This window comes from Chroicocephalus ridibundus, chromosome 3 (assembly GCF_963924245.1).
Source record: "Chroicocephalus ridibundus chromosome 3, bChrRid1.1, whole genome shotgun sequence".
In the NCBI taxonomy this organism is placed as follows: Eukaryota; Metazoa; Chordata; class Aves; order Charadriiformes; family Laridae; genus Chroicocephalus; species Chroicocephalus ridibundus.
The window spans coordinates 96,633,994-96,650,409 of record NC_086286.1 but is presented as its reverse complement, the minus strand read 5'-3'; the positions used below and the strand labels follow the sequence as shown (position 1 = coordinate 96,650,409).

The 16,416-nt window shown below is 41.3% G+C and overlaps 1 protein-coding gene across 2 annotated transcripts in view; it reads right to left on the bottom strand.

Annotated features, from left to right (window-relative positions):
• Window positions 1-16,416, bottom strand: part of COL9A1 (collagen type IX alpha 1 chain) — a 74,786-nt gene that overhangs the window by 54,303 nt on the left and 4,067 nt on the right. Inside the window, exons 5-8 of one of the 2 annotated variants that reach the window (XM_063331123.1) lie at window positions 10,220-10,616; window positions 2,245-2,328; window positions 1,526-1,546; window positions 65-139 (exon numbers count right to left, since the gene is read on the bottom strand). In XM_063331123.1, coding sequence (XP_063187193.1) covers window positions 65-139; window positions 1,526-1,546; window positions 2,245-2,328; window positions 10,220-10,616 — 577 coding nt within the window. The remainder of the gene's footprint in view (window positions 1-64; window positions 140-1,525; window positions 1,547-2,244; window positions 2,329-10,219; window positions 10,617-16,416) is intronic. The other variant, XM_063331124.1, reaches the window with a different exon arrangement.

The window sequence follows — 16,416 nt, the reverse complement described above, 5'->3', positions numbered from 1 at the left end:
AGGACGATGCGGGAACATCTCGAGGTATTTTCAATTTCCTAGGGAGGGCATGGGAAACACTTACATCGATACCATCAATACCAGGAACTCCTGGTGGCCCTGGTGGACCCGGGGGGCCTGGCGGACCAGGGAGACCTCTCTGACAAAGAAGAAAAAAAAAAAGGAGCAATTAGATCCCAGCAAACCTGTGCGAGCCAGTCGGGGGGGACCAGCACAATGAGAAGCAGCTTTTATGGGTTAGTCAGGGGGTCGCAGCTGTGGTGAGGAGTTGTGTCCTCACTCCACGCATGTCAGGACCCGCGGGACCTGTATCCCATCTTAGCTGTCGCTGCCACAACCAGCAATGCTCCCCCCGTGGGCAGAAGGCGGGTGAGGTGTTAAACCCCCCGTCCCCAGGCCCACCTGCCCTCCTGTGCCCCTCGATGCTGGCAGGGCCAGGGCAAGGCGGGGGGGGCTCGACTCCCTGACCCAGCAGGATCTGAACAACGAATGGCAATGACAGGGTGGCAGAAATTTTGAGTGATCTTTGCGAATCAAACACTGAAATTCACTAAGCTACTCTAATTACTCATTCAGCCAACACAAAGGAGACAGTCTTCCTAAGAAGAAAATCTGAAACAACCTTTTCCCTGCTTCACTGCCGAGCTCGGCGGTTTCCCCTGTTTCCTCAGGATTACATTAGCATCTACAGAGGCGCTTTCTCAAAGCCCCGGGCTCCCGAGGGGGAGGCGGGAGGCGCCACACGCCTGTGGAAACTGAGGGAAAGGCTTTTACAAGTCTCCATCCCTATAATGGGGGGCTCTGTTCTCCTCGGAGCGAGCTCTGGCTGTGGCCCCACAACGGTGCTCTGTGAGCAGGAGGCCGGCCCGGGGCCGGCTGGGGCCCTGAGCTTGGCCCCTTGCTCCCCACTGCGCTGCTGCTCTGGACACCTTTCCTCCCCACACCAGTCTTCCCAGCAATAATCCACCCAGCATTAGTTGTGGATGGAACTCAAGCCCCGCCATGTCACCAAGTGCCTGCCCGATGCCCACCAGGTAGCACCGTAGAATCATAGAATTGTCTCGGTTGGAAGGGACCTTTAAGATCATTAAGTCCAACCGTTAACCTAACACTGCCAAAACCACCACTAAACCGTGTCCCCAAGCACCATGTCTACCCATTTTTTAAATACCTCCAGAGATGATGATGCCACCACTTCCCTAGAGAGCCTGTTCCAATGTTTGATAACCCTTTCTGTGAAGAAATTTTTTCCTAATACCCAATCTAAACCTCCCCTGGCACAACTTGAGGCCATTTCTGCTTGTCCTATCCATGTAGGCGCACACACACATGGCGCCCACCGCCCTGCGGTCAGCTCACCTTTGCCAGCAGCACGTCAGGGTCAGCTACAGCTACTGAGGGGGAGAAAAGGGTCAAAAACCCTGCAGCGGGTCGGTGGCAGGGCATGGCAGAGAGTGGCCTTCAGTCCCTCTTCACCCACACCCTTTCCCTGAGCACGGAGCATCGTCCCTTCCCTCACACTTACCTCGATTACCGTCTGGCTTATCTGCAGGGGGAGAAAAACAGAGTCAAAGTCAGAATAAACTTACTTGTGCCAGGCAGAGGCAAACAACCTGCAGGAAAAGCCCTGGCGGCAGGAGGCCCCGGAGAGCCCGGGCCATGGCGATGGAGGGACCGGCCTGCGGCTACTGGAGCGGGCAGGCGGGCGACCGAAAGGTGATGTCGGCTCCTACAGCCCCTCACGGCGGCGGGCGAACGCCTCGGGGGAGGGTCGCGGGGATTGGAGGAAGGCTGAAGGCTGGGAAGGGGAGGACTGAATGCCAGCAGGCAGCGCCTTAACCCTTTGCCCTGCTGCTGTTGCTTTGGCCACCGACCCTCACCTTCCCCCCCACCCCAGCCCCCGCCACGGGTTTCCCGCCCTCAGGCTCCCCGGTGAGGGGACGGCGGCTGCCAAAATCCCTCCCGCCTGCAAAGCGGAGCTTTCCGACGTCTCCCACCCAAGCAGCGAGAAGGATGGGAAGGGAAGGGAAGGTGTGGAGGTGGGGAGAAAGTAAGTCACGGAAGGGTTAAAATGAGACTGCTGCTGTGCTGGGGGGTTGGATTTCTAAAGGCGCCGAATGCCAGGCAGGTGTGAGGAAAACGGGCGTCTCGGGGCAGAAAGGGGGAGTAAAAATGAGGGTCCTGGGGGCTCCTGGGACCCGGTGGCGGCAGGGCAGGGCAGGGCAGGGCAGTGTCGGGCAGGGCGCTCACCCGGGCCGGCAGCTCGCCGCAGCCTTCGCGCTGGGGTCGCAGGGGGTCGCAGTGAATCACCATCCACTGGATCTCGAACTGACGAAGGAGATAAAAATCACGTTAATTCGGGTCAAGGGAGGGGGGGTGGGGGTGTGTGTCACACTGGCCGAGGGTGCAATAGGAGGAACACCGGTCGGGCTAGCGGCGTGTTTTGAACGGGAGGTGTTTAGCGATAATAGTTATGGGTGTATCAGAGAGCACAGTTCAGAGCAGGGCTTCACCCTGCGCTTCCCCACGCCCCAGCCGGGTAATACACATCTGTGAAATTTCACATCTTCTTTGAACATTTGTATTCGGCACAGGAAAACGACACAGGATTAAGGCAAACCTCTTCTCAGAAGCTGCAACTGAAACTCACTTGATGTGCTATACAGATTAAAAAACATATTCTCTGCTGAAAGTTACTGAATAGCGCAAACATACAGCTTCAGAGGTATATCCGTTGATATATAGCGCATCACGTGGAATTTTAAGTACCAGAAGCATATTAAATTGTGCATACTTATTGTACCTAGGTTTTAAAGTCTTGGGTTGTTTTTCCCTTCCCATCACAAATAGTATCAGTTTGGCTTATGAACCACTAATGAGTGGTTTCTCCAGAGATTTCTCAGTTTGATGATAACACTCAGAGGCTCCTACTCCTTTCTTTTCATTATAGATGGCTGAGGAGTTAGGGGGAAAAGAAAGTTTTGGGGTTTTTTTCCTGTTACAACAGAGTCCTGGTATTGAAAAGACTGAGTTCATTTTTCTGAGAAGCTGAAAATAGAAGCAAGTGTCCGGGGGCTTTCACTTCTTATTTCTTTGCTTCTCGGAGTCTTTCTTTTTATTCTGTTGAGCTAAAGTAGTTCACCACCATCCCTTCCACAACATAATATCTCAGTGTTGCCTGGCTGCCTTCTGTGCTCCCTCTGGGATATCTCATTGCTCTGTTTGGTCCCAACCCATAACTGATGCAGAAGGTGGAATGTCACTCTGACATGCTTTCCTCTCCCGCCACCATCTTTAAATTGACTTAGTTGCATACTGCTAGACCTAATAAACGCTTTGAGACTGAAGTCCTTTAAGATCTCTGCAAGACTTTTTTTTTTTGCTTTCACCTTCACGGCTTCAGCGCTGCCACTCCTGAAATCCTCGCTATCACATCTCTACTGCTCTGTTTACTTTGCTGTCATCACAGTTTCCAGAGTGCTGAGACTGGAGCACAAAAGAGCCTGTACCCTCCTTTCTTTTACCTGTTACCTGACACCACTATCTGTGAGTCAAGCCTCTACCTCCTTTATCCAGTTCTCATTTTAAAACCTTTCCCAGTCCTCAATAATAGACAATTGAGTGTATCCTACAATGTAATACTACAAGGCAGCAATACAATAATAAAAATAAGAGGGTATCTGGAATCTGAAGGTGAGGATTCATAAAAAGCCCTAAAAATGGGATCAAATTATATGATAGCTTGCTTCATACCGCACAACTAGATTCTAAGTCCTGAGTCTCTACCTTATTCACCTCCAAAGCTCACTTGCAGAGGGGAAAGAGATCCATAACTGTCTCTAAAGCAGTTTATAATCTTTTTCTGATTTAAATTAAAATAGAAATTGTTTTAAGTGACAGAATTTCTACTTTTTCAGTTTAATTTTAAATTAAAATTATATTAAATAATATTAAAATTGAAAAGTCATCAATTCAGTAGCTGGAAATCCCATAATTAAGATTGCCTGTACAAATGTAATCTGTATATAATCTGAAATTGTGTGATTCCACACTTTTTTCCTTAGAACACTTCTCTCATTCACAAGACTGATGAGGAAGGCCATGCAAATAGTTCCCATACTGCAGAAACTGTAAGTTTGGAAGTAAATGAGGCAAAAGGTAGTAAAAAAAGAAAGGATGGCTTTGTGGAAAAGGCAGAGAGATGCCAATGAATGAGCCTGCTTTTGCATCACAATTCTTACATAGTGCCAACAATTTAAAACAAAATAGCTACATTAGGGAGCATTCTGCATGGGGCGGGAGTAGGAAATTGGATGCCTGAAATGAAGTACCTGGGTACAAGTTACGCAAAACGGCTGATCAGTAACAACTGTAACTGAAATCAATAGTCTTGAGCTGTGCTTTCAACTTTTAACATGGTACAAAATCCGTAAACACTGAAATAAGGACTTTTAGGACATACCACCATCAGTCAATATCTGCATCAGCACAATCCGGGATTTTTATGTAGGTAATCATTGCCTCTTTATTTTCTTTTGTGTGTGTATGTGTGTCTGGCTGTCTGTCTGGTTTTTGGTTTCCGTACTAAGGTGAGAAAGATTTGAGACAATAAAATGCTAATTACTGGGTTGCGTTAGACTTTGATGCATCACTGTCCAAGTGCCAATATCTGTGTCTTAAGACAATACTACTACACATTTTTTAAGTTTGGACCCAGTTTTTCAACTTTGAAAATAAGCAATATTAAAATGGAGATAAATTTCTTAATGAGATTAGAAGACATGATTGCTCGCTGCAGTGGGAACTTGATTCACTGAGTCAGGAAATCCCTTTAGTGTCTCATGTTTTCTTCCAGGGCTCTTAAATGGCCAAACAGTCACTTTGTTTTGTTCCAGACGGGATTTGAGCGGTGAGCATTAGGTAAGGCCTGGTACTCTCAGGAGTTTAAGACATACAAAAAACATCTGAATAAATGATGCAGGCATCCTATGCAGAAAAAATACCTAGCATTATTTACAAAACACTGTACCATAATGTGAATGTAAAAGGAGTTAAAATATTTTGAACATGCAGCTTTAATTTGACATTTCTTAGTTCACGGTTCCTTAGTTAGGCAGCATTATTTTTTGAAAAATAAACTGTGGTTGCTCTGTAAACTTTTTCTTAGAGCTTTTGTTATTGTTTTGTGGCTATATAAAGCAAAGATTGAGATGAATCCCATCTGACTTTTTTTAAAATGAAAAATAAAACTCTTTAGCTGGCAAGGTAGTAAAAGGTGTGACTGGCCTCCCATTGATTTAGGAGAGGTGAGAGAAGGGCAAATATGTCCTAGCCTTGCTGTCAAGATGCCTTTTCCCTGGCCAGTATTTCACAATGGTCATGTTGATTATGTTAAGCTGATTTAAAGGATGACACTATTTGGAAGACGTCTCATGTAGATGCTCTATTGATATCAGTACAAAATGTTCCTAAGGATGAAGTACAGGCACAAAATTCTCAGAAATTAACCTCAGATAAATCAGGGGTAATCATAAATAAAAGTTATTAAAATGTAAACTTTTCAGACCCATAGGTGTTTAAGATCAAGATCAAGATTTCTATCATCTGTTTTCCGTTTCATCTTAATTTCTTATTCAGCACAGATATAATTGGATTAGCTGTGTCTGCCTGTTCACTGTTTTGTCCTCTTAAATTCTATGGAAATGCCTGCAAATGCACCTAGCTTTGCGCATCTCAGTATCAGCTATGCAATTCAGTTGTCTTATTAGTGCTTTACATGAGAGAGGTGAAGCTTAAGTAAGATGTAAATGAAACCTAAATATCTAGGGTAGTATTTTTCAGCGTAGCATCAGTCACAGGGAAGCATTTAGCAGTACCGTAGGCTTTTAGGAAAACCGTGACCCTCAGATCATGTTTGTAGGTGCCTCCTGGGAGTACTGGCTCCCTGTGACCCCCTGGGCTATTGCTGCCTTGGGGGTGATTCAAGGGAGGACATCCCTTCAGGGGAAGCACAACTCAGCTAAGCAATTTGCAGGAGAAGGTTTTCTGCAACTTTTCATCAATGATATCTGTTTTTTCTAAGGGAAGACTGCTATCGACTGTTTGTACAATTGCCAAGTGACCAAGAATAAGCTACACATATTTAAACACATCTCATTCTAGAGCTATTTTAAACAGGTTTTATCCATTTTCCCACATCTCTGTAATGGGTTTTTAGAGCTCTAACTTTCCTTGCATCTTTTTTAAGAACCTTAGAACAGTACAGCAAATTCTGGTCTTATTTGACTTTCCATAGCAAGGGTTCAGCCTGCTGAACATGAGATTTCACAGGGTGAAAAAAACCTGAGACGTGACTTTTTGCAATACATGGACACAATCTGTTCTACTGTGTAAATTAAGTTCTGTTCAGCAAATATTGATAAGCAGCTTCCTCTTAGTCATGTAGCTGCCCTGAACTAGTTAGCAGCATTAAATATCAATTAAGTAGTGACCAAGGACCACTTCTAGCAAAGCGTTTAATATCTATTAAGAAAGAATCAGGGTAACGCCTCTGAAATCACAGAAACTAAGGCAATTTATATCATCTCACAGCAGTTAATCTTTGAACAGTAAGAAATGAATGCCCTTACCTTTCTATAACAAAAATGTGACTTAGGAAATAAGTTCCTTTTCAGTTTTGAAATGATGATATATCTTTTATTGCTTAGGGTTTACAGTAGATTATTTGAATTACTTTTAGATAAAAAAGTGCTATTTTGGTTTTTATCTAAAAAAAGATAAAATGCAGCTGTAAACCTGTATAAAAATTTGCCCCCCATAAAACATTCCAGAAATCCTGGAATAAATCTTTGTAAAGGCTCAAAGGCAAGCCATAGTTTCTAATGGAACTCTATTACTCTCCTAGGCAATCATAGCAACAACAAGCAATAAAGAATCTCTCTTAAAATGACGTGTATTACAGTGCACCTATAAGAAGTTGACCTATTCTGCAAGATAAATAGAGCACTCACAGAATACTGCAAAAAAAAAAGAAGAATAGGAAACACATAATTTACGTCCTTTAAAAATTATACCACTGGAAGTAATATACTTTAACAATGCCTGGAAATAAATTAGAAATCGTGCCTTGGACATACTAAATAACTAAGAGAGTTGTTTAAACTGATTATACTCAAGCAAGTTATCCCTGAACATAGATTTATTTACTTGATTTGAAGATAAACTAATGCACAGGCTAAAACAGAAACTTGTGCAATATAAACAGACATTTTAAAATTACTAGTTCATGAGATTATGTGATTTATCATAATTTCAGAGAATATGGTCTTCCTAAATCTACATTTTTATAATATCAGGTTGGACTCCTACTGTTGTCATTTTTGGCTTCATAGCATAGCACAGGCCATGCAATTCAGTCTAGTGAGTCCTTGTCAAACCCACAGTTCCATCTGAATTAAAGTGTATTTTTCGACATCCAAACTTGGTTTAAAAATGTAATGTGATGCTTACCTTCTTCCTTCCCTTATAATTTGTTCCAGTGCTTCATTATTCTTTTTGTCAAAAAATGTGCATCGTATTCCCATTTTAAGGCCTACCTTACGCAAAGATTTCATATTTTTTTTCATAAAATACACTAAATGTGACTGAATCTTCCCAGAAACATGCTAAAGGAGTAAACAAATATTTTGCACGCTAAGTGGTGAATTGTAAAAATCACAACTCTGTTTTTTCCTTTCATCCTTGATGGTTTCCTGTACTTAACGCAGCTTCACACTAGTGCCTAATGATGTACGTGCTTAAACACAGATGAAGCAGAAGTCAGTGCTAGACACTCTCCCCTACCAGATGCCTGAAGACCTTTCGGTAATCAGCATTCCTCATTTGTATACCTTGCTGAAAACTATACTTGCAAGTCTCTGCAAAATATGGGCTGGAGAGAAAGGGGGATAAAATTCCAGATTTCTTCTGCTGCTTTTCCTGACTTCTTTAATTCCAGCCAAAGGCCAGCCAGAGCATCAACAGAGAAGGGGGAAAAGTCCAACTTCTTGCCAAGGTGACCTTAATAGGTAACATCCATAGAATATGTAATGTTTTCATCATCTCATCCATCCATTCATCCACCAGTATCCCTCAGACCACTTAGAAAAGCTAAGATACGTATGCAGCTAATCGCTACCTTATCAGCTCCAGCTGATTACTTTGGAATGACATTTTCAAAGACTAACTTTTGTGTTCAACAGAACTAATATAACTTTTCAACTGTTGATATTTCCTAATCCACAACTGTAGCAACATACTAGATAGACACTTTCAGACACCTGGGGCAGATTTCTGACATCTTTTCTCAGGTAAAACTGATTTCTACACAGTGCAATATAGTAACCTATACATACAGAGGTGATGAAGCATGAGATGCTTTTCTTCTTGCAAGATTTCCCCTTACAAGTTTATACTTTGCTGGTTCTCCTGTGGCCACATCTTTTGCAAACAATATGAAATATCTTTAAAAGATTATATCTCACTTCACTGTTTTTATTTGATGCAGAACTTTAATGGAGGGATATGGAAAATGGTTACAATATATTAAGCGGCCAATTCTCTTTTGCCATTCAACTAATTTTGAAATGAGTACCCTATATATTTGTGTGAGTGTGTGTGTATCTTACCATTTATATGCCTTTAACACTTGTTAGGAGGATCCTTGGAAAAGGAACAGGATAACATATGGAACTTTGCAATGTTTTCTGTAATTTTTCAATTGTGTTTTGAAACTATTTCCTTTTAATCTACAAAGTGAATTCAGAAATAGCCTTCCTATCATTTAGTGCCACCGTGAGACAAAATTGTTACCTTATTCAACATAAAGTGCAGTATAACTCCTTAGCTGAAAAAAACACTAGCTGAGAAAACACTTTCATGGATGTCTGACAGGCAAAATGCAAACGTGACAGCTACAAACTTTTTTCTCTGTCAGAAATTACAGGTATGTCACTTTGTATGTGTTTTAAATTAATTGCTCATCTCAGAAACTAAATCAGATAATCAAATCACAACCCCCCTGAGGTTTTTCATATTCAGTTTTCGTTGTTGAAGGGCACAAAAGCATTCAATATTTACCTTATGTCACCCCCAGTGTTATTTTCTCCATCAAAACAACTCTCATTGAAGTGTAGTAGCATGAAGAGGATATTTTCAGCATTAAATCCCCTAATAGGATATAGAATAAGCATTTCACTGCCTACTCTGGCTACACAGAAGCAGCACTCTGCAGTGAGTTTAGGTATCTACCGCAATGCACAGGGGAAGTTAAATGTCTACCAAAGGGATTCACGGCAGCCATGACATGGGGGTGTGATGTCCTGAGCTAGCCAGGAGAAGGTATTGTGGAGATGAGTGATGTCTCAGCTCTGCTGGGCCCTTCGCTTGGATTGGATTTAGTCTCTGATGCTATACTTATCACTCGTTGGATTCATAAACAAGAACCTGCTTTAAGAGTTCACTGTCTACTCCAGGACAGTCTTTTTCAAAAAACTCAAGCTAATTAAAGAGGAAAAGTGACTGTTAACATGATCATACCAGGTCGGACGATGAGATTAGAGCAGTCTCCTGAGGTATAAGGTAGTCACGTTAATCTCTGATTTAGCGCTGAGATTTAAACGTAGGTCTCTTTTTTCCTGCGTGAACGTCAGAGTAGATCAAAAAGGACCTCCGTCGATCTCCCTTACAGGAGGTATTCCCTTTTTATTAAGGATTTAAAATATTTATTCCATCAGAGACACATTTAATTATCTCTGGCTGATGAGTGGTGCACACATATGAGAGAGGGGTCCCAGTTCTTGCTCAATGAATGTTTTGCTCTCTCTGGTGTGAGATGCAGCCCACAAATCCATGTCCTGAGACTTTCTTCTAGATCAAGCTCCGCATATGAGATAAGCAGAGGAACACACAACTGGTACATCCAGACAGAGCAGATTCCAGTGACAGAAGTGTGGATGTCTGAGAAATTTCACTTAGACATAATCTTAGTCATCTCTTACCTTACACAGTATTTATATGGGCAAACTTTAAAAAGTAATGCTAGTACTTACCTGCCAAGGAGTTGTTATTTTCTGCCAGTTCTGCTTCCAGAAAACATTTGAAGATGCATTCCACAAAAAAATACTAAGTGTAAAGATCCTATAAAATACTTTTTGCAGTAATAAAATATTTTGGAACTTACCGGAACTGAAATTTCAGGATTATTTTTAAGTTTTCCAAGCACAGCAAAGCCATCAACGCTGATTTTGCCTTTTGGTTTTATGTTTAAGGATTCTATTTTAATACAGTCTATAAAAAGTGTGACACTGTTTGCTTCCACACTTATCATAAGCTTGTGCCATTGGGAGTCAAACAAGAATGGCAAATGCAAAAATGATGCAGTTTGGGGACTTCCATCCGCTCCCTTATAAGAAAATTCAACACTTTTCATTGGACCATTGAGATTCACTCCAACTTGTTCTTTTCCTGAAGAATCCTGAATCTGCCAAATAGTCCAGTATTTCTGAAGTGTGGCCCCAGTCATCCGAAAAGTAGTTAGAAAGGAATATTCATCAGGCAATCCGTTGGAATATATGGCACTGTGTAGGATCAAAATAAAGTTAATTTGTTGTGAGTTCTGAAAAGCTCCACGTATCACCACAGAGCAATGAGAAACAGTTACTCAGTGGAACCATATTTCAACCATGCATTTACCAGTGCTCTTCCACATATAGAATCCCCAAACGGGATGTCCTTTTGAGTCATTAGTGTTGCTAATGGTAAAAGGAACTAGTTCAGAAATGTGGGTTCTTCCAACATTGTATAATATTTATGAGAACCTTTTCTCAGTGTTATGCATGGAGCAATGACAGATTTCACACTTGGAAAGTATATCCTACAATTATGCTATTTCCTAGTATTACACTTACAAAATCAGTCAACATAGTGTGACTTTATAATTGACCAAGTAGATAGCCAGTGCAGATCTAATTTGGTTTTGAAGATATAAGAATGTCTTTTGCAAATGCATTTTCTTGCTCAGCCTGACGATAACTAGTTTGTTAACGTATTAACTATCACTTCAGCAGAAATCAGTCAACAAATCATTCATAGACAAATATACGCATAGTAAGAACCCACACTAAAAATATATTATGTCTTGCAATACTCAACCACAAGACTACAAGTAGCGGGGAACATATTTTCTACATATAAAACATTTCATTCTTTTGCATTTCCTATAGCATGACATTTGAAAACCCAAACAAGTACAGGCTGTGTCACTGTGCAAAACAGTAATATCATTTTTTATCTCAAATATGTCAGTGAATCCAGTAGCATGTTTTTAAAATATGCCTTTTCCTATTCTATGAATTGTAAAATTGTAGTGTCATGGTCCAGTGGACATCAACACATCAATACATTATTTGCCATCTATTCACATTTAAGAATAAGTTGCATTTGAATAAATTTATTAATTACAGAGACACGCAGAGCTATTTTGTCACTAGCTTTCATTAGAATAACTTCTCAGGCAAGTAAGCATTTTGAACAAAGATTATTTTTGAGTGGCAGATCGATCCTACATCAGCACTAATTTAGACATTATTAGTGAGTCTTAGGCCTTAGGCTAAGGGAAAAAAAAAAGGCAAAAATTGAATAAATTAGTTCTCATTCTGTATGCCTGATAACTAACGATTTAGTAAGAGAGTACTTCCAGATAAAGCCTCCACAATTTGTAGTTTGATGTTTAAGTGTCCAAAGCTGTAGTGCAATCCTATTCCAGCAGGCGACGGCACAGCCTCAGCAAGATTTCAGTGAGGACCAAGGAAAGGCTGGAAGCAGCAGCAGCAGCTTTGTCTTATTAATAAGCTACCCAAACTGCTGGTGTTTCTCCCTTTTCCCCACAAGCCTTTACATACACCTGAAAGCTGGTTTATGAGGAAGAGGAATGTTTAACTGGGAGATTATTTCATTACACAAGGTGTGGAAATACACAAAGGTGGGAGAGGGGGTTCCTTGACATTATCTTTATTGCTATGACTGGTGACTCTGGTGGCTGCAGATGCAGTAGTCTGTCCCAGCTGGCTTTGTCTGATAGCATTTTATCTAACTTGTGTTATTTTATTGTTCAGTTTCAGTTTGTGCCTTACCATCTTAAATGCAACTGTCAATGCATGGACACTGTACCTTTCCTCCTATGAGCCATTTCCAGTGTGTGCTGCTGTCCCCTATCATTTTGTTAGGCTTCTAGCTTACACAATATATTATATATTCTTTCCCGCTCCAGGAACATACTCCCTCTCCCCATCCAGACACACATTAGACCCTTGCTAAGCTCCTGATCCATTTCAGCACATCTTTTATGTCCCTTTGTGTCCTTCTTCCTCCATAGTATATCTTAAATAAGTATTCAATGTCCTCTGCTGCTAAAACCTTAGCTCATCTGAGTCGTTTATCTCTTCATTTGCTGAATCACACTGTTTGTTCTTGCACATGAGCTGGTTTTCCTACCACCTTATTGAAAGTGGCATTGTTAGGCAATCTTTTAACTAGCCTCTGTGTGACATTCCACTTTCTCTCTATCGAGTTCAGTGACTCTAGGGAACCTGATACACCAAGCTCTGCAGTTAAAGGAGGCATTGCTAATCCCAGCTCCTCTGAGGAGAGATTTTCATTCTTTCTCTGCACTGACAAATTTTGCTGTCATGGCAATAGTGGTTAAAATGTCACACACATTCTCACCCCACCTCAGCTGACATAACTACATTGGGGAAAAAAACCCAAACAAACAAACAAAAATACTAGTAAGTATTTCTATTAGAAGATTGTTTATACCAGATTGGCAACAGGATTCTTTGCACCATATTTAGCTATAGCGCTAGTCCTTTACAAGCCATCATATGTGTCCTCCTTCTTTTTCAGAAATTAAAATAGAAAAGAAATATGTTAGCTTTTTCAAGTGAGATATAAAGAAGAGAAGTTGTATAAGCACTTCTGACATTAGTAAGAGAAAACTAAATTATAAGAAACGTATACAGAATAGTAAAGAAAGCGCACAAACATGGAGAAATATTTACATTTTAAAAAACTTTTAATACCCTATCAGAAGAACTGCTGCCTTTAAACTAAAGACTCAGTATCAGTAACACGACTCAACACAACGAAGCACACCATGACCCATCGCCAGAAAGGTACTCTGCAGGGGACTGTTACTGTGTAAGATTTATACCTATAATTCTACAAGTAAAGCAGAGACAGATTCTCATCTCAGTTACTCCAACAGTAACACAAAGCAATTCCATTGGCTTTAGCAGTATCAATGTATTTCAGTACACAGTTTTTCCCAAAGCCTGTGATCTTTATGTAGGCAAAAACCCTACTGAGGTCAGCAGCTTAAAATGCTAAGTATTTGGAAAATAAGGCAAATTTAAAATGATATTTCAAGCACACAGGCCAAATTCAGTCCTGATCCATTTCCTACCCACTTAAAATTGCCAGGGATATAAGCCATCAGATAACTTTTTTCATTCATTTTTGTATCTTAAGTTTGTAAGATGGCAGTCTAGTCCTGCTTTCCTTGTGTACTCAGACTATTCTGAACTCCTTTATGTGTGAAATGAGTGCAAGATCAGTATGTTTGATTTTTTAAATATAGTTGGGGGGTGATAGATATAGTTGGGGGTGTGAAACATTTGTAATTCATCTAAGGGAACTTCTGAAACACTATTGCTTTCTTTTAATCTCTTTCATAAATACCCAAGAGTCTTATTAATCCCATAGCTTGAGTGCTTACCAGGAAGATTTCTTTAAGATTTCAAGACTAAATCCTGTCAAGACATCAATATAACCAAGATAATTCATCTGGCTGAGCAGCAGAAACCCTGAATAATCCCACTGACTTCAGAATTCATCAGGAACAGCAAGTATTTTAAAAAGTTAACTATGTATTGATTTGAATACCACAAAATAACTGCTTATTTTATCAAATGCGTTTCTTTAAAAGTTAATTTCTTAGGTGAGCTCCATTGCCTACTGAGATAACTTACTCCTTGCTAAATGAAGATTTTAGAAATATTAGTACAATCCACTAGAGATGGCTCCTCTGGCCAACCTCATGATAATGCAGTACCATGTACCCAGGGGTGGGCGTTCCTTTGCTCAAGCTGGAGACACCTGTGTCTGCACCTCCTGAAGCTTCCTAGAATCACAGTTGACCTGGCAGACACTACCTGGCAGCCATCAAATAAGCAATAACAATAAAATCTAGATAAGCATTTTTAAAAGCAACCGTCCTAAGTCATTAACGAGAAGTCATTTGCTAGGACTCATTACCCTCAGCTGGTCTCTGTTCTTCAGAAACATACAGTTCTGAGCTAATTATTTCTCTTATGAGCTAATTAACTTCTTAGCTCCATTTTGTCCTTTCCATTACAGTGTCATCATCAATATGAAAGGAGAGATACTATGTAAGATATCTTTCTGGTAATGCAAAAGGAAAAGCATGTGAAGAACTTTGGTGGCTGAATGTGGAAATGCCAGACCTTCAGGAATAAGCATTTCAGCATTACTTCACAGAGAAGCATTATTCCCAAAGGAAAAATCAGGAAATCCTCCTATGAAATTCTCTGGATGTTCCAAGCTTACCGATAAAGCTTTATAAACTTCCAATTTTCATTTTATAATTTCTAATTATACTGTGGGTTGTTGTATCATCTGCTAAAGTGGTCCACAGAACACCACTACCCCAAATATAAACACTGCTTGAAAAGCAGCTTACATTTTTATATTGCTCTGCTGTCTACTGAGATGAGGATGCAGGCAAAGAGGTAACATTTCTAGAAGGCTACCTTCATGCTACTAAATTCAATATGCCCAAGACTGTTCTCTGATACTAAGTTCAGCTGGCATGAAAAAGTTTAAACCTGCTTACTTCCAAAATATGATGACTATATGCAAGCTGCTTGTTGGGAATAGTCCATGGCCTATGCTAGCTGCCAAGCTGTGCCCAGGAATTGTTTCAAGAGCGCTAATTAGTCTGGACCCAAAACATGCCAAAGTCCTGTATAATATTTTAACAATATAGACGATCAGGTGTGAATGCCTTGGAATGGTCCCTGATATTACTTTATCCATGTGGACACAGGGGCCTTGTGATGTGACAGCTGCATTTGTGAAGTCAAAGGATTAAGATTTCACATAGTGCATAAAGATAGCTAGCCCTTTTCCCCCACATGAAAACATATCATGAACATATTCTTTTGTGCTAATATTTTTTTCAAAGCTTGCAATTAAAAATCAACACTATTATTACCCAAATTGCCTGTATTAATTTTGTACTTACTAACAAATGAACACCTACAACAGGTACATAGATTAAATTGAAAACTGACAGGTTCACCGTGTCAGAGACAATGGGTATGAGTCATGGCAGTTTCACAGGTTCTTACTACACAAAGAACGCTATGTTGATTCTTCAGCAGATTTTACGCTAGAAGAAGCAGTGGCCAATAGGAATTTATGTAGATGATGGGAGAAGCTTAAGACTTGTGTGCAATCATTTCTGTTCATTCTGGGATGTACTTCTGGATCTTGGCAAGTACACTAAGTAGCAAAAAGATCAAGCTACAATTTAGCAGTGGTTTAAGGAAGCTATGTAAGCTTTTCAAGGCATAAGCTATTGCTATAGCAAAAACTGAATAAATATGCTGAGCCATGCCCATTTAATTGAGCCATTCCCATGCCATAGCCACTGTAACATGGGCTTGTTTGAATTAGTATAATGATCATATGCTAGTCTAAAAAACTATTTTACTAATCCTGATAAATAGACTGAACAGTGACAGTCAGGCAAGTGCTCTGAGCTGATACCGTAATTGGCTTGCACGCCATTTCTACATGTGTGCCCACCTCCCCATCCCTTCCTCAAAAGGCTTGAATGCCTTATGCCAAGGAATGGACTTAATTAGGGTGACCCTTCCCTATTCCATAAAGCAAGAGAAGACACTGTCCATGGCCATCAGGTTCCTTGCTAGTAATATGGCTGTGAGAGGACATCTCTGCAGCATGGGGGCTGCTGTTGCCTGCTGTGTTCATTGAGGGTCCCTCCCCGGTGCTCCTGTAGCCCTTATGCCTTGATACCTATGTCAGCGGCCCCCCTGAGGAAAACATCTCTTTGTGTTTTTTCCCATCTGACTCTAGTTTTGCCTCCCCCATCTCCTGGCGAAGCAGGAGCTCACAGCCATGGGGTCACGAACCGTTGGGTGACACCCTCTCCGTGCCTGCCCGGCGACAGCCACGGCGGCCCCCGCCGCTCCCCCGCTCCCCTGTGGCCGGCGCAGGGCGGTGTTTCAGCACCGCGGGCGCGGACAGCTCCGCGGAGCGGGGGCGGCTCGGGCG